Source organism: Manis javanica, chromosome 10 (genome assembly GCF_040802235.1).
Source record: "Manis javanica isolate MJ-LG chromosome 10, MJ_LKY, whole genome shotgun sequence".
Taxonomy (NCBI): domain Eukaryota; kingdom Metazoa; phylum Chordata; class Mammalia; order Pholidota; family Manidae; genus Manis; species Manis javanica.
Genome location: NC_133165.1, coordinates 113169800 through 113195593, shown reverse-complemented (window position 1 = coordinate 113195593; position 25794 = coordinate 113169800). Strand labels below are relative to the sequence as shown.

Sequence of the window (25794 nt, the reverse complement as noted above, 5' to 3'; positions counted from 1 at the left end):
CGATGGCTCCAGGTTGTGTTTGTCTCCCGGGACTGTGTCTTAGTCACTCTGCTGCTCTAGGGCCTGGTGGGTGCTGGCCCCTCAGAGATGCTCAGTTGATGTTTCAGTAGACCCAGCTGGCTTCATGGGTCACCCCATTGAACTTAAGCCTCTCCAGCCAATGAGCGTGTAGTCAGTAGAACTCACATGGGGCTATGAAATGCTTAGGTAACCCCCCGCCCCTTTGCTCTCCTCTTTAGCTTTTTCTAAACCTGTGATTTAGCAGTTACCAATTTGAAGTTTTGCAAGAACCACCTTCTTTGTCTTTCTGAAATGCTTGTCTACTGAGGTACCTTTCCGCTGGGGGGAAAGCCAGGGGGCTGCATGTACTAACTGCATGGAAGAGGGGAAAAGGCCAATTAACATTCAGCTAAGAGAGAAAATGATTTCTCCTATCAGCAGTAAAAACTGACAGCTCTATCAGAAAATGAACCGGGGGAGCCACAGCGCCTGCGAGACGGGAGGGGAGAGGTCTGCAGGCCGCAGCACTGGCGGGGAGGAGGGCTGAGGGCAGAGACTGCGGCTGGGAGCCAGGGCATCGCTCAGGTCAGGCGTCCGGCCCTGGGAGGTGAACTGCGCCTTCCCACCCGCCCCGCCTGTCCCATCCAGCCCAGGGCGACAGCACTCGCCCTGCTCTGGTTTTACACCCGCAACTGAGAGCTCACACTCTCCTAACGCGTCTCCCTGTGCACCCGTTTCCTCTGACCTTATCATAAAAGGAAGCCACGTGATGTCTATTTATGGTAGCGGGAGGTCTGGGGAGCGGAGGCTGCAGTGCTGAATTCCGAGGGCCGATGGAATTTCTTGGGCCCTCTGGATCACGCCGTGAATGAAGAAATGGGCGCGGGGGCAGGGTGGCACCTGACAGACAGGTTCCTTCTTGAGTGCTACACAGGTCATTTGTTCTATTTATAAACCAGATAAGAGTTATTAGTTAAGAGTCACAAACCAAATTCAGTAGCGTTAATATGAGAGGAAGTGCAGAGAAAAAAGATGGAGAAGCACCCTCATTCGGCCTGGTAGGGAAGATAGTTAGCTCTAAAAAATAAAGCCATTCACTTTTTATTTTAAATCTAAGGACATTTGCTAAAAAACAAAAAGGCTGATACGACAGATACAGCAAGTGACATGAGAGAGACCTAGGACCAGATGGGTGGTTTGTTCTAGTTGGAAATTCAGGGAGGCAGTTTGGGGTCATGCTTTGTGTACAGTTCTGGGCCACGTCTCCTCTGATATACAAAAATAAAGCATTGGTTCAGCACCTAAGAGCATTAGCTCCTCTTCAAAGCATCCACCTGCCCATCATGGGGATGTAGGAAGCAGAAATGGTTTAGAGACCACACAGGGATCCTGGCTTCTCCAGCATTTGTCTCCAGCAGACGTTAATGGGGGAAAAGCAGAGGTCCCAGCTGGCACCGTCAGAGATGATGGCTCTGGGGCTGTGGTTTTCTGAAACGCTCCCAAATGCTTCTGAACTGGGATTTCTGATCCGGTCTCACATCCACAATGTTCTGCTTTCTTTCTGTTCTCAGTCTGGTAGGGATAACAAGGCAATAAACGTCAGGCCTTTAAGCCCAGGAATTGATTCTAGGTAAAATCAGTAAGTTCAAGTGTGCCAACGGATGCCATGTCCTTTTGTTATTAGAAGGCACCTTTCAAGTTACATTGCTGAGTTTTGAGGTCAACAACAAGAATATGTTAGCTGTTGTTAACAAATAAATTCCAAACTATTAATGGCTTAACACAAAAGGCATGTTTCTCACTTACATAACAGACCAACATGAGTGCTTGTCTGGTGGGAGGCTTTCCTTCACACAGGAAAGTTCCAAAGTCAAAATTGCAAAACAAGGTTTTGAGAAGTCTTGTTCCAACGCCGTCCTCTTTACACTATTCCTTCTTCCCCTTTGTGTGATCTTAGTTTTTAGCTTTTACTTTTTTAATTTAATATAAATAAAAAATTTATACACTTGGGCCAACTCCCCATCTTAATTAGATACCATATGGTACACATTTTTCTCGTCTGGACCCTTTCTACATCAATGCACCTGTTTTATGACTTTGTAAAGTAGCAAAGGACATTGGTTTATTGTTAAGGGGCCATGTCTATAGCCTGGTGAATAGGTTTATATTCTGTAATTTCCTAAGTATTTTTAATCCCCCTTGTATACACAGAATGGTCATCATTGGTTATTTACTGAGAGCATGCCCAGAGCCAGGCATTGCCCTCAGCAAGTTATACCATTGCTGTGTAACATATAAAAAGCAAACTCTTAGCTTAAGGCAACAGACACTTATTATCTCACAGTTTCTTTGGGTCAGACTTCTAGGTGCAGCTTAGTGGGTCTTCTCACCGTGGGTGTCTCCTGTGGCTGCAACCAAGGTGTCACCAGGGCCTCAGTCATCTCAGGCTTGCCTGGGGAAGGGCCCTGTCCGAGCTTCAGTTCCAGGTGGACTGCTGGCTGGAGGCTGTCCTCAGCTCTTTGCAGTTGGGCCTCTCCATGGGGCCACTCACATTATAGTGTCAGAGTAAACAAGTGAGCCGGTGACCGAGCAGTGGGGGAGAGGAGAGGGAGGGAAGGTCAGCAAGTCAGTAGTCTCAGAAGTAATACCCTATCTGTCGCAGTAGGCAGTGAATCCAGCCCCACGGGAGGACTGCGTGCCAAGAGCCCCCCTGACCCCAGGCAGCAAGGGGCCCACCACAGTGAAGGTGGTGCACCTCCGCCTGATTCGGGGGCACAGCTTCATCACCTTTAGAAATTCCCTCTGCTGTTATGTTCAGGACAGGATGCAAGTACATATGACGCTTTGTGACAAAGAAAAACATCAGGATGTAATGAGGATCTTCTTTTCTTAAGTCTTGTTTTGGCTTTTAAGATTGATTCCCCACTACTTGGATTTGATGGTCCTGTGTGGGGACCATTGGGCACTCTTGGATTGCTTTGAGCACCTTTCCAGTCTTTCACTGTTTTTGGCACTGCCTACCATTAGTGGACATAAAGGAAAATGGAACTCAGATAACGATTTTACATTCTGAGGATAAGTGCACAGGACAGGAGGAGGGGAGGTGACAGCCAATGTTTGCTCCTCTGCCATTCGACTTTTGTCATCCCTGCTCTGCTGACAGGGACTCAGAGCTGATCATACTGTGCTCTTCTCCCCAGTCAACCCTCTCAGCAAGTGTCACCTAGAGGTCACTGAAACCTGATGGGGACCTGGAATCCCACTCATAGGAATTTACCCAAGAGCAATGGACACTTACATTCACATAAAAACCAGGATGTGCAAGTTTATAGCAGCTTTGTTCAGAATCACCCAATCTGGAGACAGCCCGCATTCTGCACCCGGAGAAGTGACATCACCGCGGCCATGCACACAACATACTCAGCAGTGAGAGGGGATCCACGCAACAGCATCGTGCCAGGTGAGGGAACCCAGACTGCAGAGGTGGCGTGCCGTGTGGTCCCACACTCTGGAAGAGGCAAAAGCAGAGCAGAGCTGTGGCCCCCCGGGTGGGACTAGCCGATCACAGGGGGCTGAGCAGGGAATCTGGGGGATGATGGAATGCCTGGGCTGCGGGGGTGATTACATGACGCTGTTTGTCAAAACCTGGAACTGTACACCAACAAGAGTGCATTTCACTTTATAAAAAGTTTAGAAACAAATGTTTAAAAGTTAAAAAAGAAGAAACCCTCATTGTTTACAAATAAAGGGAGAAGAAAGTTGTGATCATCCAAACATACGCGTTTGAAAACAAATTGAATTTCATTTTTGGGAGATTTCATCAGACAGGGGAAGGAGCTAGTCCCCAGTGAGCGCCTCACTAAGGTTCGGCGAGTAGCCAGGTGCAAGCTGGAGCCTTGCGTACTTCTCACTGAATCCTAATGAATTTGGGAGGGCAGGGTTATAATTTGCCCTTGACAGATGAATAAACTGAGGCTCAGAGACGTGAGTGACCTCCAAGTCAAAAGCAAGGCAATGGAGCAGGGATTGAACCCAGGTCTGCAGAATACAAAGGGTATCATGGGATGATGGGCAAACGCTCTCTTCTGTTCGCCAGGCTTGTCATGAGGTTCTGTAGTTTCACAATGAAGGTTACCCACCTATCTCCCTCCTACAGCTCCTCACCTGTACAAGGGTTACTCCCAGAGTGGCTGCGCAAGTATTTAAAATCACTGCCTGCCTTCTCTGAAGGACACTGGCCATTCTTTCTCATGCTCCTTGCTTGGTTTAGTCAGTGTATCCGTTTCTAGAAGCTGTCATAACAAAGTAGCACACACTAGGTGCTTTAACACAACAGACATTTTCTCACAGTTCCAGAGGTCAGCAGTCCAAAATCAAGGTGTCAGCAGCGTCCTGATGAAGGTTCTGGGGAGGAATCCTTCCTGCCTATTCTAGCTTCCAGTGGCCCCAGGCGCTGCTGGGCTTGTGGCTGCGTGACTGCAGTCTCTCCTCCGTCCTCACATGGCCTTCTTTCCTGTGTCCCTGCATGTCCCCTCATTTTCACAAGGACACCAGCCATTGGATTTAGGACATACCCTAAATCCATGATTTCATCTCAAGATAAAAGAACTAATTATATCTGCAAAGACCCCATTTCCAAATAAGGTCATATTCACAGGAACAGGGGGTTAGTACTTGTACATATCTTTTTGGGAACACAGTTCAACCCACTACATTCAGTGAGGCTTCCTTGGAGAGGGCAGAGGCAGGCTGGGGCCCTGGTGCTCCCTGTGCAGTGCCCCCTGTCACCCTTGGGGAGGGGGCTGGCGGGGTGCGAGCTAGAGTCAGTTCTCAGCAGCAGAGAGTCACAACCTTCCTAATAAACCCCGTGACTTCTCCCTCCTTCCTTCACCCCTCAATTTCCCCAGCAGTGTCTGGGGAAATAAGCTGACCTGAAGAAATGGGAGGGAGGGGAGTGTGGATTAGCGAAGTGCCTGATGAAAACCTGTCCTTTTGCGAGTGGGGTGGTTCTGCCAGTTTTTGATTGCCCAGCATCCTCCCCCACACCCACCCCAGAAACAGCCTTGCTTTTCTGGTGGGCACTCCTGGCCTCCCAAGGTCATTTAGTAGAGCAGGGCCGTCCCAACCCCCAGCTCCTCTCTCTGGCTTCTGTGGGCTCCCTGTGCCCTGCCTCCTTCCACTGTGGGCGGTGGTCAGATCTGTGCTCTTCTGCAGCCCTCCCTGGCCCTCCCCCCTGTCTCAGCTGACCTGCCAGGTGCAGGCTGGAGCTGCCTTACACTGGCCTGCCCGCCAGCCAGAGCAAAATGGATTCAAATAAAGAGGGATGGCCCCATTGCAGTAAGATCAAGCCCGGATTCCTGGCTGTAGCTCTGTGCTGGATGTTTGCAGAGTCAGAAAAGTGAAGAACACTGAGTGAGCTTGAGGGTGTAGACACCTTGGGGGAGAGTAACTGGGGATGAGGTTTGATCAGCTTTTTGTTTATAGATCTTTGATTGTACTCTCTGAACTCTGATTTGCCCCGCCCCCCCGGCAGCCCTCCCTGGGTGCTTGGTGTCCTCACAGGCTCCCTTCTGCCTCCTCCCCCGCCCCAGGGATCGCAGGGCTTCTGTCCTGGGTTCTGGCCCGGAGTCCATCCCCTCACCTGCAGTCCTGCCTACCTGGCCCAAGGCTGGTGGGCCCTGACACCTGCCAGGCCTCCCCCAGCTCCCTTCTCTAAGAACGTGCGGGGCCGCCACCCCACAGGGCTCTGTGCTCACGGGAGAAAATGGTTGAAACAAGACTCTGTAAAACTGGGATTTGGTACTAAATGAGAAGCTTATTAGGAAAGACGTGGGATACAGAACAGTGAACCAGCACTCAGTCAATCTCCTTTACTGTCAGGAAGGCTGAACCGCGGATCCAGGATGTCGGGATACAGAGGCCACCCAGTTCTCTGCCACCCCACCCCTCCTATCTGACCTCCAGGGGTCACCAAATGTCCACCGAGCCAGGACAGGTCTGCCCACTTCTAGCCCTCTGCCAAGAGCATTCAGCCCACCACTGGCCTTTGCAAAGGCTCTGACAAGGGGGAGAGAACTGGGGGACCTGCACAGAGTGGGGCATCCACCCAGTGTCAGGTTTGGGGTCAAAGTGATACACTGTCAGGTACAACACATATAGTCCTACAAGATTCAGAACATCCTGAAATCGCCACATTTTCGGAAAATGGATGAAGAGCTGATCAAACAGATGTTTGATACCAGGATGAAGAGGACCCATCCAGCAAGACTGAGTCGGAGGCAAAGTGCGGGCTGGAGTTCTCGACAGCCGGAGGAGGAGTGTCCTGTCATCCATCAAGCTGGAGAGGGAGAAGGAAGTGCGGCCTTCCCCGTCTTTCCTTATCAGAGCCCAGCTTCTGCTGGGCACGGGCCACCAGCCAGAGCACCCAGGTGTGACAGGGATTCTGGGGGCCCGGCTTTCTCGTAAACCACAGCCGGGGTTGGACTTTGACCCAGAATACTGGTTCAGAAACTCCACCCCTTCTCATGCCCTGGGAGATAGACAGATGAGCTCCCCAAACCGGGCTTCAGGGCCACACCCGAGGAGCCCAGAAGGTAGTATTCCCCCGATGGAAGCCAGCGGCCTCACTAGGGAGAATAGCCCGTGGGCGTCTGCAGCCTCTTACAGCTGACGGGCACCTTGCTGCTCCTTAAAGCCCTTCCGTCCTCATCAGCCTCGGTGGCAGGGGACAGGAAGTCATGGTTCCTCACTGAGGAGGAAGGTGGGGCTCGGAGGGCCCCGGCGTGGCGGGGCTGGGCCTTGAACCCACGTTCCTAGGCAGAGGCCAAGCCTACCTGCAAGTCTTGTTTTGAATCTGAGCCTTCTGAGTGAGATCAAAAACTAGCTGGAGTTTGGCCCCGCACCCTCCCTGGGGCACTCTCTTTGGAACAGCCCAGGAGCGGCTTGGCTCCGCCTGCCTGGATGTGCCGGCTAAGGGCCCTTTAGGAAAAACAAATTCTTTTTTTTGCCACTGAATTGCAATACATAATTGCAATGTGCTCACGTGGTCCTACGTTTCCTTAAGATGTGCAAACGTGAGACGTTTGACCTCAATTAAATCTCTTTCCACTCTTATTCCCTTCCTTCCTACCTCTTATCCAAGTGAGTGGAGGTGGACTGGCCGTGGAGATTTTTGGGAGGTTGATTTGGGAATGAGCATGGCTTGGGATGATGGGATATTTTATGTGGCTCACAGTTACGTCCACGTGTGGTTGAGTTATTGGGCTGTCCAAGGTATGACTTCCAGGAAGATGCCCACCGATGAGTGAAGAAGGAATCCAGTGAGAGTGGTGGAAAAAGACTTAAATTGCCTGCTGATTTGACATGAAATAGTGCCATCAACAAAGATAACACAAAATTCACAATAGGCCCCATCAAAGAGGACATCAAAGCCACACTGGGTAACAAGTGCTATCCACCCAAGGGGCTTTGAAGGTCAGTCCCTGCATGAGAAAAGTTGACATGCCCGGAACTCTTACTGCTCATCTGTGAAGGAGGCTTGCTCGAGCTTGTATTCTGTCTATAGAAAATGGCATTACAGAATCCTCCTCAGAAAAAGAGGTGGTCAGAGTGCATAGAATCACAGGGAATGTGTTACAGAATGGGTTGGGCGATGGATACAAGATTTCCTGATACTTTCCTGGATTGCTTGATGTTTGGTATCTGTCAGCTTTTTAGAATGTGTAACTTGTGAGTTCTATTCTTGTTCAAAGAGGAAGTTAATATCGCTGTCATACCTAATTTTGGCTTTGTACTAGTGGTTTATTTTTGTTTTTGCAGTGACATGCCCCTCAACACTGAGCAGTCTCAGAACCCAGCTTGCTCGGTGCCGCCAACGGTTGGCTCCTGGAGGAGCAAGAGGCGTGGCCCAGCTGTGTGCTCACGCTGCGGCCCTGGCCGACTGGCTTCTCTCCTTTCAGTTCTTTCCCTGTCAAACGGAGAATCGGAGAATCGCGCCCCTCATGGGGGCTGTGACAGCGTGTTTGTGAAGTGCCTGCAGGCCTCCCAAGTCCTTAACAGATGTCAGCTCTTGGCCTCCTTCCCTAGATCTTTTCCTGAGGCCTGGCCCACAGCGATGGCTTCCGTTCCTCCCGTGGGCCATGCAAAGTGCAGGAGTGTTATCTTTGCCTAAGTCGGAGCTTCCTCACACAGAATGGATTCCAGGGCCTGAGAAAGCTGTTTTCTTGAAAGGACCCGTGATGTGGGGTCGGGGATAAGGGTGGGGCAAAGGGGACAGGGCGGGGTCTCCCAGAACAGCCCCTCTCCGTAGGCCATCCTGCTGTGTCTCCTCAGGGAAGGACAGGGCTTTGCAGTGTGAGAGGCAAACGTTAGTCAGCATCACGAGTTACCATGAAAGGACCACATGGGGGCGGCCCCCACATCCCCAGGGGAAGAACGGACTCTGTGGGACATAGAGGGAGTGCTACAGAGGGTCAACCCGCAGCTCGGAGGAAATGAGGCCCTAAAAGGAGCTAGGGGACTCTTAGGGGGCAGATGTCCAGCGTGAGGGGGGAGCTGTGGCTCCAGTGAACTCTGCCCTGCTCAGCCCTCCTAGCCCCATGCAGATGCAGGATTGGGGCGCCCTCCATGGGGAGTGGTCTGGAAGCTGAGGGAACAAACAGGACCACAGATGTCTTGCCCGGAGAAGGGGAGGCTGGGCCACAAACCCTGTCCTCACCTGTGGGAAGGAGAGAGACCTGGTCAGGAATTGGGGGAAGGACCTGGGGGTGGAAACTCAGAGGAGAGGCCGCCTCCAGGGCAGAGGCTGTGAGGTGAGCTTGGAGCCTCTGTCACCTGCAGACCTCCAACCGTAAGCAGGCAGGAAGGGGAGAGGGAGGTGAGGGGGCAAAGCCCCGTGGGCTCCAGGGAGACGTGGCAGGAGCCCCCGCTTGTCTGCAGACCCTAAGAAGCCCACTGAGCTGGGCCCCCCTCTCCAGTGGGCCTCCTGCCCCCGCACTGCTCAGCCCTTGCCACCTGACCCCTGTGCGCCTGGCCCCTGGGGCTGTTCTTGGTCCCCTGCCCCTTGGCTTATGCACCACTTCCCTGCGGGTGATGTCTGTGACCTGGGGTCCAGGATCCCGATGAGAAGAAGGGAAGGGTCATGCTGGCATCTTATTTTTTCTGTTCTCAGCACCAAGGTCCCTGTCTTAGGGGCATCCTTCAAACTCTTGTGGACAAGAACCAAAGGGACACGTCTGTTCCGAGGCCAACGTTCCTATTACCTTATCATTCTACACGTGAGCCAGTTCTTTCCTAGATAGAGATGAATTCCTTGTTTTCAGATTCTGACATCCACGTTCTACAAGTTTGTAACCGAAGTTATTATCTATATTAATTTGTTAGAATTCCCAGGGGGCCCATTTCACCTCTGTGTTAAGGGAAAGGGCCTCACATGGGGCTCTCCCAATTTCGTTCACATAAGAGATACATGTATTTGGCCCAAGCACCTGCAAGGATGGAGGGGTCACCCTGGGGAGGGAGGGCAGCTGCAGGTGGAGCCGGTGAGGGGCTGGGGCAGCTGCAGGTGGAGCCGGTGAGCGGCTGGGGGCAGCTGCAGGTGGAGCTGGTGAGGAGCTGGGGCAGCTGCAGGTGGAGCCAGTGAGGGGTTAGGGGGCAGCTGCGGGTGGAGCTGGTGAGGGGCTGGGGCAGCTGCAGGTGGAGCCGGTAAGGGGCTGGGGCAGCTGCAGGTGGAGCTGGTGAGGGGTTAGGGGGCAGCTGCAGAGGGCTCACAATCTCGCTAGACTTCCCCAGAGTGGTCTCAAGGCAGTGCCGTGAGCTGGTAGACCTGCACTCAGACCCTAGCTCTGCCCTCAGTGGTTGTGTGGCCTCAGGAAAGTGACTTCCCTTTTCTAAGCCTCAGTGTCCTCCTCTCCAAGATGTGGACATGATAGAAGCTGCCTGGCAGGGTGCCTGAGAGGATGGACACAAGCTTTGCCAAAGATGAGCTTCCATTTCCTCCTTGGACCAACCCCCCACCACACTCCCCACACGGCAGCCTGTCCAACCCTGTGGCGGGTGGTGGCGGGAAGGCTGTGGGTGAGGAGTGAGGAGACCCCAGCTGGGTCCAGGACTTGGGCCAGAGGACGAAGGACCTCCTGCCCACTCTGAGGTCAGCTGTATCCAGCAAGGAGCCCAGCCCTGGTCCCACGGGGAGCTCGGGGATGGCCACGTCCTGTGTGCGGCTCACCTTCCAGAAGGTACTGACACAAAGATCAGCAGATAGACGCTGGGAGGAACGACAGGAAAAGTAATGGCCAGCAAGGAAGCGGTGACTCAGGTGTGGGCTCCCCGCCCGGCAGGGCTGCAGCTGAGAAATACTCTGCACAAGTCAGATGAAAAGGCCTGAAAGTACCTTCCTTAGCGGCAGGCCTGCCCGCTCCCCGGGGAGGCTCTCAGGGAGTGAGATCCTCACCCTTGGGCCGCTGCTGGCCTGCGTGCCCAGTGGAAAATCGCGGTGCGGCAGCACCCAGGTCTAGACTCTACTGAAGTTCCCCTTCCCTCGATCCGGACACAGAACAGACTGTGGTGGCTGTTGATTCAGTGCATCCTTTGGAGAATTTTGGTCCTAAAAGACCCACAGCATCTCCTCAGCGCTGCCGGGTGTTCAGCACTGCGCGGGATTTTCACTCCAGCGAACACAGGTTAGCTTCCACACAAACTGTCTTTTGGAGAAAGTCCTCTCAGAAACCATATCGTAAATGATACCAGGTTTCCAGAAACGGCCAGAAAGTTGCTTAACTCAGAGTGTGACTGAAAAATCGGTACACATGAAATGAAAACAATAGAAATGATACTAGTTGCAATATTGGTGATTTTTTAACAGAAAGATAAATGGTTTTATTCATCTGACTGTTGGCACTGCAAAGAGAAGGAAGTTTCAGGAGAGGATGGCGGGGAGGGAGGCCTCCCCAGGTCTGGCTCCCCAGAGGCCCTCTCCTGCCTGCCTCAGCTCCCAGCCTCTCCTGCAGCACCTTTCTCTCTTACTTCTAGAAGCTTCTTACAGAGCCATCATGAATGCTGCAGACTTACTTCCGCAGCAGGCTCAGCCTGGTCTGGGCTCAGTGCCCTGCCTGCTGGGTTCGCACTGGGCTGTGTGAGCGTTAAGGTCTGGCCTCAGTGGAGGGCACCCAGCACAGGGCCTGGCCTGGAACAATGGCCTGAGAGTTTGTTGAGTGGAATGAGTGTCAGTGGAGGGACTCTGGACTCCTGTAAGAATTAGAGGCGCTGGCTTGGGTTCTTCGCTGTCTGTGAGCCTAAGGCCTTCTGACTTTGACCCAGGGCTCCTCAGGCATGGGCTTTGAGGGAGCTGGCCTGGCAATGGTAAGAGAGGTGAGAGGAAGAGAGCCCGCTGGGCAGAGAGCTCAGGCAGAGCAGGAGAGGAGCCCAGGGCTCTCCTGAGGAATCAGGCCAGACTGCTGGGAGAGTCCCTGGTGAATCCCCGGCCTCCCCCCTGTACCCCATCTCTGGAACCTTAGGGGGGCAAGATCCAAGACCAGGCCACACAGGCAGGTAGTGGGGAGGTTGCCTGGAGGGCTCCTCTTGTTCCACTCCCCACCCTTCCCAAATATCTCTGTGCTGCCCCTTCCCAGATCTGTCAGATTCCCTCCTCTGGAAACCCCCCCCTGGGTCTGAACCTGTCCCGTCTCTGCTTGCTGGACCCGTGTTCTCTGCGAATCCCCTAGCCCCTCGTAAAGAGACCTACAGGAGAGGGGCTTGATCAAATTTCAAGGCAGAACAGCAACTTTCAACCAACATTTGATTCTTTGCAAAGGGCTTCACCTCTGTTGCTTCAACTGTTCTTCATCAAATCCTTCCAAGACAGGTATTTCACCCCATATTGTAGATAAGGAAACTGCCTCTGATTGGCTTAGGAGATTAGGTCAGGATGCCAGCCGAGGGGGGCTTGCTCCAGACTCCCGGGATGCCCTGCTGGCCTCCCAGGGGCAGGGAGAGGGGACGGCCAAATCTCTGTGAAGGGCTCCCCCTGGCCATGGGGGCGACCCCCTCAGAGCAGCCCTCTGGGAAGCTGCGCGTCACCCTGCCCACAGCCCCGTGGGAATCTGCTTTAGAAGTACTTCCAAGGCGCAAACCAGGGTCTGTTAAAATACAGACCCCCTGGCCTCCCAAAGCCTCATGAGCTGCACCTGCTGTGGGCCGGGAAATCTGCATACTTTGGCTGCTACACACACCCCTCTACCCACAGGGTACCGAGCCCCTCTGTCCTATGGAGCCATAGAACTGTGTGGGGGTGACATAGAACTCACGGGAGGCTAATTGTTTCCTTAATTGGCTGAACTCACATTAACAAGCCCTGAGCCCTGCCCGGAAAGTCTCCAGCTGCCACTGCAAAGCGATGGGACTAGTTTGCCAGGTGGCCAATAACCGGCTCTGATGAAGTCTCCCCAAGAGCAGTTTATGAAGTGTCCCCAGCCAAAGCAGCTTGTTAGGGCAGAGCAGGCGTGCTCTGAAGGAGGTGCCCGCGGGTGCCGGGAAAGGCATTAGAGATGCGCGTTGGGGTCCTACAGCCGGCACTCGCCGCACTCTGCACCCACGAGCCCCTCAGCACATTCCTAGTCCTGCCCGCCCCAGATCACCCCGGCTCCGCCCCTCTGTCGTGTGGCCTCTCAAGCCTTGGCCTGACCCGGCAGCCCCAAGCCCCACCTCCAGGAGGAAGGAGCGCTGTGGACAGCTCAGGTGAGAGCGTTCCCACTTGTGCCACCAGGTGGCGCCATCGGCACAGGACAACCCGGGGCATGTCCAGCGTGGCCAGGAGGGGCCACCCCCTTCCCCCTTCACCCTTCCCCTCTCAGTGCAGGACCCTCAAGGCTCTGCCGCCTGCCACCTGAGGACCTCCAGTGACCAGTGTCCTGGTCGGTGCTTGTCTCTCCCAGGGACCCAGTGGACCAGCATCTGAGCCTAACAAGGTCTTGGCACATGGTAAAATGGAATAAATGTTAGATAGTGCTACCTTTGTTTTCTGGGTTTTCCCAGCTCTCCAGGGTTCTTCTCGGTGTGGCAGGGGCTGAGGATGCCTCCTTGCTGCCTCCTCCAGCAGTTAGGGAACGTGTTGTCTAACTGGGCATTTTCCAAAAGGAAAATCCTGGCCTCTGGTCTGAGGCACACCTCTGATCCTCTCTGTGACCTTTAGCAGCCATGTACTCAGTTTTTCTTGTCACAAAATCTGCTCATCTGTAGGATGACCATTAATACCAGCCCTGCTGGGAGAATCAAGTGAATTGCAGGAGAGCATAGTGATTAAAAGCCTGGTCACGGGCGTTCACACCCTTGCCGTGCTGCTTACTCACTGTGTGGCCTTGGGCAAGTGGGTTACACTCTCTGATCTCCTGTTTCCTCATCTGTAAAATAGCAACAATGATAACATGTGCCCACATGAGGTTTCTGTGAAGACTGAAGGAGTCAATGCATGAAAAGCCTTTAGAAGTGGGTTGGGCATGAAACAAATATTTAATAAACAGGCAAAATACTACTTAACCTGAGAAGGGACTCTGGAGATAGGCCGGGCCAGCCTTCCAGCCTGGCAGGGATCTCCGAGCAACAGGTAGGGAGGAGGGCCCCCAGTTGGCTTGCACACCTCTGGTAACAGAGCTCACTCCCCCCTGAGAAAGGGTGCTGGCCCACCATGGGCCAGCCCAGCTCACGATTAGATGGGTCTCCTAAACGGAATCTCAGCTGGTGGTTCTCAGGGGTCGAGAATCCCTTGGGCTTAGCAGTCAGGTCTGCTACCAGAGTATGCTGGCTGCTACCTGGTGTAGAAAGAGGGACCTGGAGGCAATCCTGGTGTGCTAGGAGGGGAGGGGCTGCCTTCCCACCCCTCCCCTATGTAGGGGTACTTGAGAGAGAGGGTGGAAGGGAGCCAGGAGCCTGTCAGCCTGCCCCTGGGATCCCAGCAGTGTGGACCCGCAAGGGCCCAGGAGTGGGACACTCTCAATCTCAGCCACCAGGCCAGTGTAGGGAGTCATTCTGAGGGGCCCTCCAGCTCGTGAGCTCCTCCTGATGCTGGAGTCTGTGGGAAGGAAAGAAGGGACTGTCCACAGCCGGGGAAGGGGGGAGAGTGGCCCCCTCCTGCACCCACAGCCCACAGGGCAGCCTGGGGAGGACACGCAGGGAAGGCAGGCAGCCTCTGAGCACTTTAACCCATCTCTCCAGGCCAGGGGCCTTGCTTGCTCACCTGTGCTCACTCAGGTAGTTGGGAATCCAGTCTGGGGGTTCTGTTTCCCTAGAAACAGGGAGCACTTGGAGGCAAAACTATGACATGTTTTGTACTTCCACTGCCTGGCACACAGCAGGCACTTAATAAGTGTATGTGGGAACTAAACTGAAAACGAGGCCAGCAATTGTGATCCAGATTGGAAAGCTTTAGTCTTCACGTGGACAGGGTGTCTCTGGACTGTGGGGGACATCCGTATACCCCATTTCCTCCTCCTTCAGGGCTGTCACCCTCCATGAAGCCCTCTGGGTGCCCCCTCCTTCCTTCTTGCCTTGACTCCCTCTTGGCTCGGCACACACTCCTGCCATTCAGGGGGCTAGAGTTGTGGTCAGGAGCCCAGAGGCTGGGGCTCTCCTCAGTCACTTCAACTGGACACATATTTTGGCTGTGACCTTGGGCAAAGTTTATGTTAACCCCAAGGTCCTGGCATCCCACGGAAGCCTGTTGGGAGCCTGCTGTGTGCCAGGCTCACTGGTAGGCACCTGCATTTAATTCCAGAGGAAGGCCCTGTCACTCATTGTCCACCTGCTCATGAGCCAGTACTTACTGGGCATATACCAGGTGCCAGCTCTGTGCTGGGCCCAGGGGGTCAGAGGTGCAGAAGACAAGCAGCAGGCCCTGGGCAGGCGTGAGGCCATAGTCTGGACCCAGGCTCAGGAGCGGCAGAGCTCCCGGGGTGCAGATCAGAGTGTGGGCTGCACTGTTAGGGGGCTGAGAGCTTCGGTTGGCGAAGGCAGAGGGGAGGCAGGGCCGTGTCTGTACCCTGTGCTGAAGCAGCCTGGCACTTGGCCACCCCCAGATGCCAAGTCATAAAGAGACTCCTAGAGGCACAGACCGATGCCTTTATAATGCTCCCTCCATTTGCAGAGGCATTAACATGACGTCTATCACCATGACACGGAGGTGCTTAGACAACCTGCTCCCCCTAGGAGCTCAGCAACAGCGTGAAGCAGATTATCTGTGTCTCACTGTGACACATGCGATCATGTATCACCATGATGGATCAACAGTCAATACCACTGGGGTCCCCGCCGCCCCCCAGCCAGTGGGAGATGTCTTCCTCACCTGGTGGGCGATCCCTGCTCCTGCCTGCCATCCTCCCCGCACTCCTGGGTTTGGGGGGAAACAGCTTCAGGCTTTCACTGTTCATGCGCAAAGCAGCTGAGGGGAAAGCCTTTGGACAGGGACCCCCCATACCGTTAGTGGGGCTCCATCAGGCAACTGGCAAAGCTCACGCCTCACTCAGCCAGGCCCCAAGTGCCTGCCCTCATCTCGCACAAGCTGTTTCGCCCTTTGGAGGCATAGTCTCCTCCTCTGTAAAATGGGGCGATAACACTTATCTTGAGCGTTGTTAATGGGCACTAATGGAGAATGGAGACCAAGTGTTCAGCATGTGCTAGAACTTGGCTGCCTTCACCCCACTTCCTCCATGTGACGGCATCTGAGCTCCCACCAGCCCCTGCAGACGCCCTGACTCCATCCAGCCGGCCCTGTGCTGGGGTAAGGGGCCCGGGAGCACATATTTACTACTTCTGTGTTGGTGCCGCTGGGGCCGGATGGGGAAGTGATTCAGGTCTCCTGGGGGTGGGGGGGGACTCAGGTTTAGGGAAGCTGCAGGGGGGAGGAGTCTCGAGGTGGGTCAGGGAGGAGGCCTCCGCTGGGCCTCTGCCGGGGACCCATGGTGGCCCTCCCTGGACTCAGGAGGGGCCGCTGACCTTTTGGCACCAAGGAGGGCTGAGAACTTGGGGCTCCTGCCTCATGCAAACTGCCTGCCCCTCCTCCATCACACACCTGCCCTTCCCCATTCTCCCAGCCACCCCCGCACCCCGACGAAAACCCTGCTGCTGGATGAGCGCATCAGTCAAGGGGCTCCTGCATTATTTCTGAGGGGAAGTCTGTGTGGATGTGGTCATTTTACAAGAGTTTCATTCGTGAGCAGATAACCCAGGAGTTACTGGTGGAAATCATTCTTCCGCACCCCCACAAAGGGACTGAGGAGGAAGGGGGGAGGGGCAGGAGGAAGCCTACTGCCCAGGGGGTGGATAGGCTGGGCCCAGCCCTTCTCCTGGACGAGGTGACCCGGTGGTGCCCCTGCTTGGGGCTGTTCCCACTCTTGGGTGGAAAGTCCAGAGTTATTGAGACCTTCAGGAAGCAGAAGGGTGGCCAGGGAGGAGCTTGATGGGGACGCGAGGGGGAACCGTGGTTGCCTGCAGGCTGACCCCTCCTGAGAGCTAAGAGGAAGGAGGGACGCTGACCGAGGCTCCATGGAGCGCCGGCCCCCATGGTGGTGGGCCACGCCCGGCCTCCTCGCGGCCCCCTGGCTCCTGGGTTTGCTGATGTGCGCCTGGACCCTGCGGCTGACAGGTACGCCGTCTTCCTTCTGCTCATGTGCCCTCTGGCTCGCGGACATCAGAGCGGCTTCCATCTGCCGCCGCTAATTCCCCCGGGGCCTTGTCTGAGGGGATTTGCTGGTGTGTGTGAAAGTTGTAGACTTCACAGGGGAAGTCTTCAGGGACCCAGGGGATGTTTAGCTAATACCTCACCAAGGTGCCTTTTGAAGGGGCAGGGGCAGCCCACCCCCCTTACTGCTGTGTTAACAGCCTCCCTCCTAGCACAGCCTGACCTCCTGGTCCTTAAACAAAGTGGGTGGGCATCGCTGGGCCAGGGGGTGTCAGGCAGGTGTGGGGGTCAATGGGGAGGGTCAGCTCACCCTAAGAAATCTTATGGTGGAACCACTGCTTTGAACCTGCCAGGCAGCAGAGCCAGCCTTGCCTGTGTTTGCCAGGGAGGGGAGGGGAGGCTAGAGGCTGGCCACCAGGAGCACTGTGCCCCCAGGCTCAAAGTTGTCACTGTTGCCAGAAGGGGTGGCACCTCCCACTTCCTGAAATGCAACCAGAGGCCCCGTCATTATTTCACAACAGGAGCTAGGCCTTTCTGGGGTCCGGTGCCGTGCCCCTTCTCCTGGTCCTAGATCTTCTCAGAAGCTGGGGGCCTGGGTCCATGCCAGGCCGTGGGGTGTGTGGCCTTGGGGTGAGTTCATCCAGGCCAGGGAGCCCCCAGGAGTGTTCCTTGCCAGGGCTGCCCACACTGGGGGCTCTCCCTGAGCAGCACAGATCCTCTTGTCTTCCCAGGGCTCCTGTTTCTCTTCCTGCTCATTCAGGCTTCTAGAGGCTTCCAGGAGCTCCACCTCTTTGCTTCATCCCCCGCCTTTCATTTATACCATAAGCAATAAGAGCTCTTCTTACTATCACAATTAGCCTCTCTGTGCACACACTTCACACTCACACTCAGGCCCCCTGGGGCACCTCGGTGTGCGGTGCCCATCAACACCACTTCAGAACAGGGGAACTGAGGTCCAGGGAGGCCAGGCCACTGGCCCAAGGCCTGGAGGGGGAGTAGAGGTCAGTGCCAGACCCAAATCAGGATCCTTCGGAGTGGACTTGGGGGCTTCTCTCTTCCTTCTTTGTAAATAACATTCTCAGAAAAATTTACACCCTGGGAGGCAGGAGCTGGCTGTTTGGGGCTTAATGCAGGCCTCATGGGCCAGGCCCCCCAAGACACCATCTCCTTGACCTTGGGCACCTTCCACTCCCCTCCTGCCCCCAGAGATGGCCTGGTGCCAAGATGGCCCAAGGAAATACAGCTCCTTGGTGACAACATGTTTGAACTCACACTTAATCATTTTTAACTTGATTTCCTGGAATTCCTGTCATTTCTCTCTGTGGGGCCCCTCCTCCCCAGAAGTGACCAGGCACACCCATAACCGAGTGGAGGGGACTTTGTGGGCCCTGCTGGGAGAAGCGCTTGTGTAACCATTTTGGCTGTGAGCAAACAACAGGCTTTTCCCCAGTATTGCAGCATACGCTACGCCATACAGAAGAGAAACTGCTCTTTCACAAGAGGTGAAAACACCCTCTAGTCTCCTAGAACCTCTTGGAGTAGCAGAGAGCACCCCATCACTCCTGGTCCTGCCCCGCAGGCATCCCACTCAGTCAGTGTTGCTCTTTGCCCTCCACAAACCCCCTCACCTCTGAGCTTTGAAGTCCTGATGAAAGGAATCCTGCCTCCCCACATGCCCCAAACCTCTGCACACGGCAGACACCAGCCTGGTCTAACCAGCTCCATCAACCGCCAGCACCAAGATCCAGCCTGCAGCCCTCAACCCTGTCCACGGGGGCCACGGGGAGTGTGGTCGCTGAGGCCATTTCCCTGACCCATGGTACGAGGCAGAGTTGAGTGGGGGCGTTCAGGGGCGTTCAGCCTGAGTTTGCATCTGAGCTCTGTAACTCACTCTGGGACCCTGGGCAGCTTCTTAATACCCCAACTGTCTCATCTGTTAAATGGGTGCAACAGTAGGTCCTGTTTGGTAGCGCATCCTGAGACAGAACGGTTGGCGCTCAGAGGATGTCAGCCACCTGCCAGCCTAGCACAGCCAATGGAAACTTGAGATTCGGTTGGCTGGCTCGACATCTTGCTGAGCCACAGCTCCTTGGGGTCTCTCTGACATTTCCAGGGGTCTCCAGCACATTCTGGCACACTCTGGGATGGCATCTCAGGATCACTCTTGCTCCCAACCCTGCTCCTTCCATTGTGAGCCAGGACTCAGGCCTGCTCCCCTGGGGTCTCTTGAGCCCCCTGCAAAAGGTTTCTCAAAAGGTCTGGCAGCCACTTGTGGTCACGGGTAACTTCTCTCACCCAGAGGTGACTCATCCGAGCCTCAGGCTCAGCTTTCTGGGGCGGCCGCGCACCTGCTCTCACCCTGCTTCTGACAGGGCTCAGCAATGTCCAAGGCTTTGGAGCCAGGCAGACCAGGTTCAAGTCCTTCCTTCATCTGTTGACTACTGTGTGACCTCAGACAAGTTTCTTAACCTTTCTGACCCTCAGAGTCCTCAACAAATGTCAGTCCCCTTTCTTTTCCTTGCTTTTCTGGAATTTGGGGCTGTTTTTATTTCTCAACTAGCCACTTCTGGGCACAGTGTGCGGTAGGAGGGATCTGGAGGTGAACAAGCCATAGCTGCCGCTCCCCACCTGGTGGAAACTCAGACTCGCCCAGTGCACTTGACAGAACATGACCGGAGGCAGGAGTTAGCCAGGCAGGTTTGCCTCCCTGCCCCGGGCTGCTCTGGACTGGATGTCACCGCTCCCTTTGTTGTCCAAATGGTGCTCAAGAGCCGCCTGCCTCCCTGCAGCGCTCGCCTCTGCTGGGATTGGCCTCTGCTTTCCATCTTTGTCTAATCCCAATAAAGAGCTTTTGAGGCAGGCGGAGGAGGAGCACCTCTCTGCTGGGGGTGGGCAGGGGAGTGTGGAGAAGCCACCGAGCAGAGATGGGGGGAGACAGGGCATGTGGGTGGCAGCAGCATGAATAAAGGCCACAAGGCAGAGCTGGCGGGGAGGGAGAGGGCAGGCGGTCAGTGTGACTGCAAAGGCCCTCTCTCAGCAGAGCTGTGGGTACCATTCCCACTGGGATAAATTCCGGGAGGATCATAGATGCCTGGCTGGCAGGGGTTCAGACGCCGTTCCAGCAGGTCCTGTTGTCATTGCTTCTCTTCTCAGATTGTGAAATATAACACATGCACAGCAAAGAACAATAAATATTATAAAGCAAAGTCCTGTGTGACTACTCCCCAGGTCAAGAAAGAACATTACAGTGTCCCAGAGCCCCTGTGCCCCCGCCCCCCCACAAACCCCTCTCCCCTCAGAGGTACCACCTGATTTTAGGGTCATTGCTTCCTGGCATATTTTTATAGTTTTACCTTTAGTACTTTAGAGCCCCTAAATGTACAGGTGAGTCTTGCCTGTGTTTGAACTTCATGTAATCAGAATGAAACTGTGTGTAGTATTCAGACACTTTTTCTCTCACTCCACTTTATGTTTTTTAAGATGTATCCAGTTGACAGTGTGGCTGAAGTTGGTTTATGGTCACACTCCATGGCCCAGGGGCTAAATCCAGCCCACTGCCTTTTTGTATGGCCTTTGAGTTATGAATGGTTTTTATATTTTTTAAAGGTTGGGAAAAAAATAATATTTCACAATACATGAAAATTATACAATATCCATGTATTTCCGTGTCCATAAATAAAGTTTTATTGGAACAGAACCCCACTTACTCGTTCACAGATCATCTCTGACTGCTGTCACCCTATAGCAGCAGAGTGGAGCAGCTGCGATAAGGACCATATGGCCCTCAAAGCGTTAAGATATTTACTACCTGGCCCTTTACGGAACACATTTGTCAAGCGCTGCCATAGAGTGTCCTCTGAATGAATACACTGCAGCTTACTTAGTTATGGTGGACGCATTGGGCTTCTCGTATGTGCTGTGAACACTTGCATGAGGGCTCCAGGCACACATGTGTGCACTGCCCCCAGGGGCCATGTTCCCACTGAGGCTGTTTCTCTCTCTGCTGTCCGCCTGGTGTGGACTGAGCTTCCAGAAAGCTGGAAATGTGCAGACTCACTTGGCTCTGAGTCTGTGACTCCCACCCTGGTGCCTGGCCCCCAGGGCAAGCCCAGGAAAAACCATAACCGTGGATTCTACAACTCAGCCGCAGCCAACAGAGCAGGAGTTGCGAGCGGGGTGATGGGCTGCCACCAGGAGCCCGGGGTGGGTGTTGGTGTGAGGTGGAGCTGGGGTGAGCCCCCTGCCCTCCCTGGGCCTGGGCGCCTCTTAACACAGGTGGGGCAACAGGCCCTCTGGTCTTGTTAATTGGGTGGTTCTCGGTGCTGTGGGCCGGGGAACGGGACTGACCCTCCACTGGCTCCTCTGACCTCTGTTGCTTCCTGCTTAGTGTGGGTGTGGGTGAGGCCTCACCTAGTGGGAGAGCGGGCATCAGGCCCTGGGGTAGGGGCTGAAACCAGAAGAAGGAAAGGGGTGGGAGTAGATGTGAAATTAGCAGGCAGGCTCCTGGCCGCCTGGCTCAGACAGTCTGACCTGCCTGGGTTTGAGTCCTGGGAGACTTTGGCCAAATCACCTGACCACCCTGAGCCCCCACCTGCCTGTCATGGCACTCAGCATCCTCCTGTTGTCAGCAACCAGGGAGGCATGTCCAGGGCCATCAATGGGCCCAGGGTCTGCACTTGGGACCCCTCAGAGAGGGTCTTTGGGCATCGACCATGGAGATAGGGTGCCTGCAAGAGGCAGGGTGGTGGGCCTGGCAGGTATCTGCTCCCCTCCCTCCCCGCACTAGGGCTTGGCCAGGGACAGCTTCCTGTCAGGCAGCCCATCCTCATTCAGGGAGGCATTCCCTGTGCTGGTCACAGGGTCCAAGGGCACATTCCCAAAGGCCACTTGGCCACACATATCAGAATCTAAAATGTGCATAGTCTTTGAATCAGCAACTCCCCTTTCTCGGACCTTGTCTTAAGGAGCTAGGGGACCAGGAGATGACGACCCATGCATCCTGCACGTACGAGATGATCCCTGATGGGCCTCGCTGCTGTCACTGGAACCCCGGCCATGGTGCACTTAGATAAGACCTTCCCCATTAGTCTGAGCTGCCCTTCCCTTCCAGACTCCTGCCCCAACTCCCACACCCAACTTCTGATCCATGCTGGATGACTCTCCGCCCCTGGGCCTTCGCTCCTGGAAAGTGCCCTCTCGCCTGCCCACCGGGGCTCCTATTGATTGGGAAGGTCGGACTCTACCCTGAGTATTCACTGGCGTTCTGAGCATCAGGAAGGAGCTCAGAGGTATGGGGGGCATGACTGAACTCACCTGGGCAGGTGAGGGTGTGGAGAGGGCCAGGGAACAAGCACCGACCTTAACAGGTGAGCTGTGTAATAAGGAAGTCCAGAGAAAGGGCAAAGAGAAGGTCCGGGCTGGTGGAGTACTACGGGGAGAAGGGAAGTTCAAAGACAGAGGTACCTGCAGGGTCAGGGTCCAGGCCAGAAACAGCAGGAGCTGCAGCTCAGCCCCTGGGGTCTTTGCTGACCTCCTCCCGCAGTGGGAGGGAGGCAGCGGGGTGAAGGCAGGGATGGGGCAGCTCGGAGGGTGTGGAAGGGGAGGGTGGGGATGGAGGGCAGTGAGTGACTTTGTGCCCTGAGGATACAGGATCTTTGGGGAGGCAGAGATTTAAGAGAATTCATGATAAAAGTGATCTGGTGAAGGCGTCTATGAAGGAGTTAGCATGTTGACAGCCAGAAGCATTTATGTTTAAAAAGGCGGTTGGGGGGTGGGGTGGACCGAATCCCTCAGAATGAATCACTCATGTGAGGGGTTTAGGCAGCTGGGGAAGACTGTTTGAAACTGTGCAGCAGTTTTCTTGTTATCTTTCTAACATGAAATGTGATCACGTTAATTCCCAATTTAGAAGCCCGCGGAGGCCCCCTCAGGGTTTCCAGGAAGGCCTTCTGTCCCCGCCTCCCCACCCCTTGCCCCCCACCAACCATTTCAACTCCACCACAGCTCTTGAGTCCCCCAACTACCAACCAGTGTCCTGTTTCAAGTCTTCTAGAAGCTTCACCTGAGAGCTTTCTTGTGCTTAAACCCCCCTCTGTGTGCCCCTCCCCTGCCTGGCTGCCTCCCACTCTGCCTTCAGAGTTCAGCCTGGTAAAGAGATGGGGGAGATCAAAGTGTTCACAGCTGTGATGTCGGGGTGGCAGAACTGCAGACAAGTCCACCGTTCTTCTTGATCCTTTGCTGTGGGGCCTGCAATATCTACAGTGGGCATGCTTCACTTTTATAATGGCGGGGGACTGAAGAATCACCAGCAAGGACCCAGCCCATGGGGTGCTTCTCCAGGAGCCTCCCCACTCCCAGCTGGGTTGGGTCCTCTCTCTGGGTCTCGCAGCCCTGAGCCTTCCTTTTATCCTACCACTTTCCTGCTTCATCGGTTAGCTCCCTTCCCAGAGGCAGGGCCCAGCTCTGCCTGGCATGGCTTTGGGTGGGCGCACATTCCAGGGGGCACCCTGGTGGGGTCTACCCACCCAGCTCCGTTTCTCACACCCCCATTCTGAGACAAGGAGCAGAACTCCACCCCACCTCTTTGGCCCTATCACCACCTCCATGCCATCCTGATGCTCTAGTTTGAGGGCACAGGGAGGCATAAAGGGAGAAACGGAGTCCCCTGCTGCCCCCGGCCACACCCTCAAAGGAGGTCTAAAGTCTGAGCAACTTGCCATTCGAAACAGACCAAAGGGGATGTGAGTGCTCTAAAAATACCAGTTGACACCCACGAAGCTTACACATTTCTGGGGCCAAACGCCTGACATTCTGCACTTGGTCTGAGTCCAAGCATGGACTCTGTGCCCCTGGGATCCAGAGTCTGTAGGCATTAGAAGGGGAAGCAGGCAGGCTGTGGAAATGGCCCCCAGGCCTGCCACATCCATATGCATCTTTGTAATTTGGAGGTGTTGAAAGATGTGACAGCCAGTCTGATGGCAGTGTTCCGAGGGCATCAGTGCTAAAAGCTTCATAATACACACTCTCTGTTCAAATGTTGCTTTCCAGCGCCTGCTACACCCTTCTCCCTAATCAGCCACTTGGCCACGCGCTGCTATGTTTGATGCATGTGTCCTGAAGGACTCACCGGATTTTCTGCAGCAACCTGGGATGCATGTTCGGGCAAATGGCCAGAGCCCTGTGATAAAATCAGCAGCCCTTCAGACTGGCCCTTAAAAAGGTAGGCCTGGCTCTGGGAGATGCCGGTTAAATTGGAGGGCAAAACTCCATGCCTAAAATAAAGACCGTGGGAACTGCTTTCTTCTGTAGCCGGGGAATCAAAGTAATTTTCTTTAAAATCGACCCAAGTTGGAGTGGATGCCTTTGATCAGCCTGTCTGGGCTCTCACACCCTTGGCTGATGCTTGGTGCCCTAGAGAGATTGAGTTCCAGGCAGAGGGGAAGCTGCAGTCAAGGCCTGTCCCAGCAGCTGGTGGGTGAGGTGGACCAGGGAGCCCTGGCAACTGGAGAGAGTCGGGAGAGAGGGAGGGAGCGTGGGGAAGATGCCAGATTCTGGGGGTGGGGGCTTGTCATTGCTGCAGTAAGGGAGGGATGCTGGCTGGCCCTCTTTGGACACTGGCTGTGCCTGCCTCAGGACCACAGCCTGGGAAGAGGAAGGGCACAGGAGGGCATTCTGAGTGGTGGGAGTAGCATGGGCAAAGCTCAGGAGCCTGGCAGGTCCTGGGGGAGTGAGTCAGGGCTGGAAGGCAGCTGAGCCAGGCCGGTGCGCAGGGCCCAGAGACCAGAATGGACCCTCCAGGCCAGGCGCTAGCTGCATTTTTTTTTGTGACGGTGGTGAGTTAAGGGATGCACGCTATAGCTTGACCCTGTCTGAACCCAGTTGTCTGAATATAACTGAAGCCAGAAGGTCATAAACAGTGCCCTTACTGCGCACAAAATGCTCCATGTTCTGTCTGCTTTAACGGCTTGTCTTGACCCTGTAAATTGATCTCAGATTCCTTCCTGGGACTCCTCCAGTCGGGCACCGTGGCAGGGGCGGCAGGACGGCTTGTGGAGCCCTCGAGGGGGGCGGTGCCCCACAGGCCCTGGCTGGGGAGGAGAGGCTGGATTCTGGAGCTATCCATGCGGAAGGGGGGCGTCGTGCAGGGGGTGGGCACCTCCCACACAAGTCCCTTGGTTGCAAATCCCTCCCTCCAGGGACTCAGCATGGGGTCCTGGGTGGGGAGTGGAAGTGCGCTCTCCAGTCAGCTCTCAAATCCACAGTTCAAGCGGCCACAGATTCAAAAGAACTGGAAAGGAAGGATCAGACTCCACCAGGTGGTAGACAGTCTTCCCCAACAAGGGCGACAGACAGGATGGGGACAGACAGGAGGATGCTGCTCTAGGGAGGGTTCCCTGTGCTCAGAGCCCTGGCTCACAAATATCACATAGCGGGTAAGCCCCCAGGGGCAGGCCCGGGGTCTTCATCGAGGTGTTGCCTGCTCCCCGATGTCCAGGCCAGGCCAGGGCCCACAGGGGTAGACAGGCTTGGCCTGAGGAAGGGGGGCTGGCCCCTGGAGTCCCGGTACTCCTGAAGGCCCGTTGTGCTGTGTGTGCCCGCACTCTGGGCCTGTCACTTCCATGGGCTGCAGGGTCCAGCTGGCAATCACCTTTCCAGATTCACAGTGAGGCTTCAGGCCTCATCTGACTTCTTTACCTCCTTCTAGTCCCTGGAGAGAGGCAGCCCGGCCCTGTGGCAGCCTGCAAGTGTTCCTGGCCCCATTGATTCCGGGAGAACCTGTAAGGCTGGCATGTTCTTCTCCCTGTTGTGCAGGGGAGACACCAAGCTTCAGAGAAAGGAAGCCGCGTGCCCAGCATTGCTCAGCCTTTAAGGGGCAGAGCCAAGATCCAAACCCAGGCCTGCTTCCTCCAGAAACTGGGCTTTTCCCAGGCAACCCCAAGCCCCTTTCTGGCCAGGCTCCAGGCTTCCTAGCAGTCCCTGGAGCTGCTGAGAAGCCAGGGCCAGAGCACATGCCATCCCTGAAAACACCATCTCCTGCTGCAAAGGGTGGGCAGGGTCAGTGCTGCCAAGTGGAACCATCTGGGCCTGTGGTTGTGTGGGGAAGGGAGGGGAGGACCTGGAAATGCCTA

The 25794-nt window shown here is 55.1% G+C and overlaps 1 protein-coding gene and 2 long non-coding RNA genes across 4 annotated transcripts in view; 2 read left to right on the top strand and 1 right to left on the bottom strand.

Annotated features, from left to right (window-relative positions):
- The window catches only part of LOC108399019 (uncharacterized), a 38183-nt gene extending 29891 nt beyond the window's left edge, over positions 1 to 8292 (top strand). The window contains exon 3 of the long non-coding RNA XR_012121622.1: positions 3201 to 8292. This is a non-coding gene — a long non-coding RNA (uncharacterized lncRNA). The remainder of the gene's footprint in view (positions 1 to 3200) is intronic.
- A 7964-nt stretch (positions 8293 to 16256) lies between these two features.
- NFAM1 (NFAT activating protein with ITAM motif 1) overlaps positions 16257 to 25794 on the top strand; it is a 31745-nt gene continuing 22207 nt past the window's right edge. The window contains exon 1 of one of the 2 annotated variants that reach the window (XM_017663511.3): positions 16257 to 16630. In XM_017663511.3, coding sequence (XP_017519000.1) covers positions 16531 to 16630 — 100 coding nt within the window. In that variant the 5' untranslated portion in view covers positions 16257 to 16530. The remainder of the gene's footprint in view (positions 16631 to 25794) is intronic. The other variant, XM_017663510.3, reaches the window with a different exon arrangement.
- The window catches only part of LOC108399018 (uncharacterized), a 34110-nt gene continuing 32209 nt past the window's right edge, over positions 23894 to 25794 (bottom strand). Inside the window, exon 6 of the long non-coding RNA XR_005058166.2 lies at positions 23894 to 25466. This is a non-coding gene — a long non-coding RNA (uncharacterized lncRNA). The remainder of the gene's footprint in view (positions 25467 to 25794) is intronic.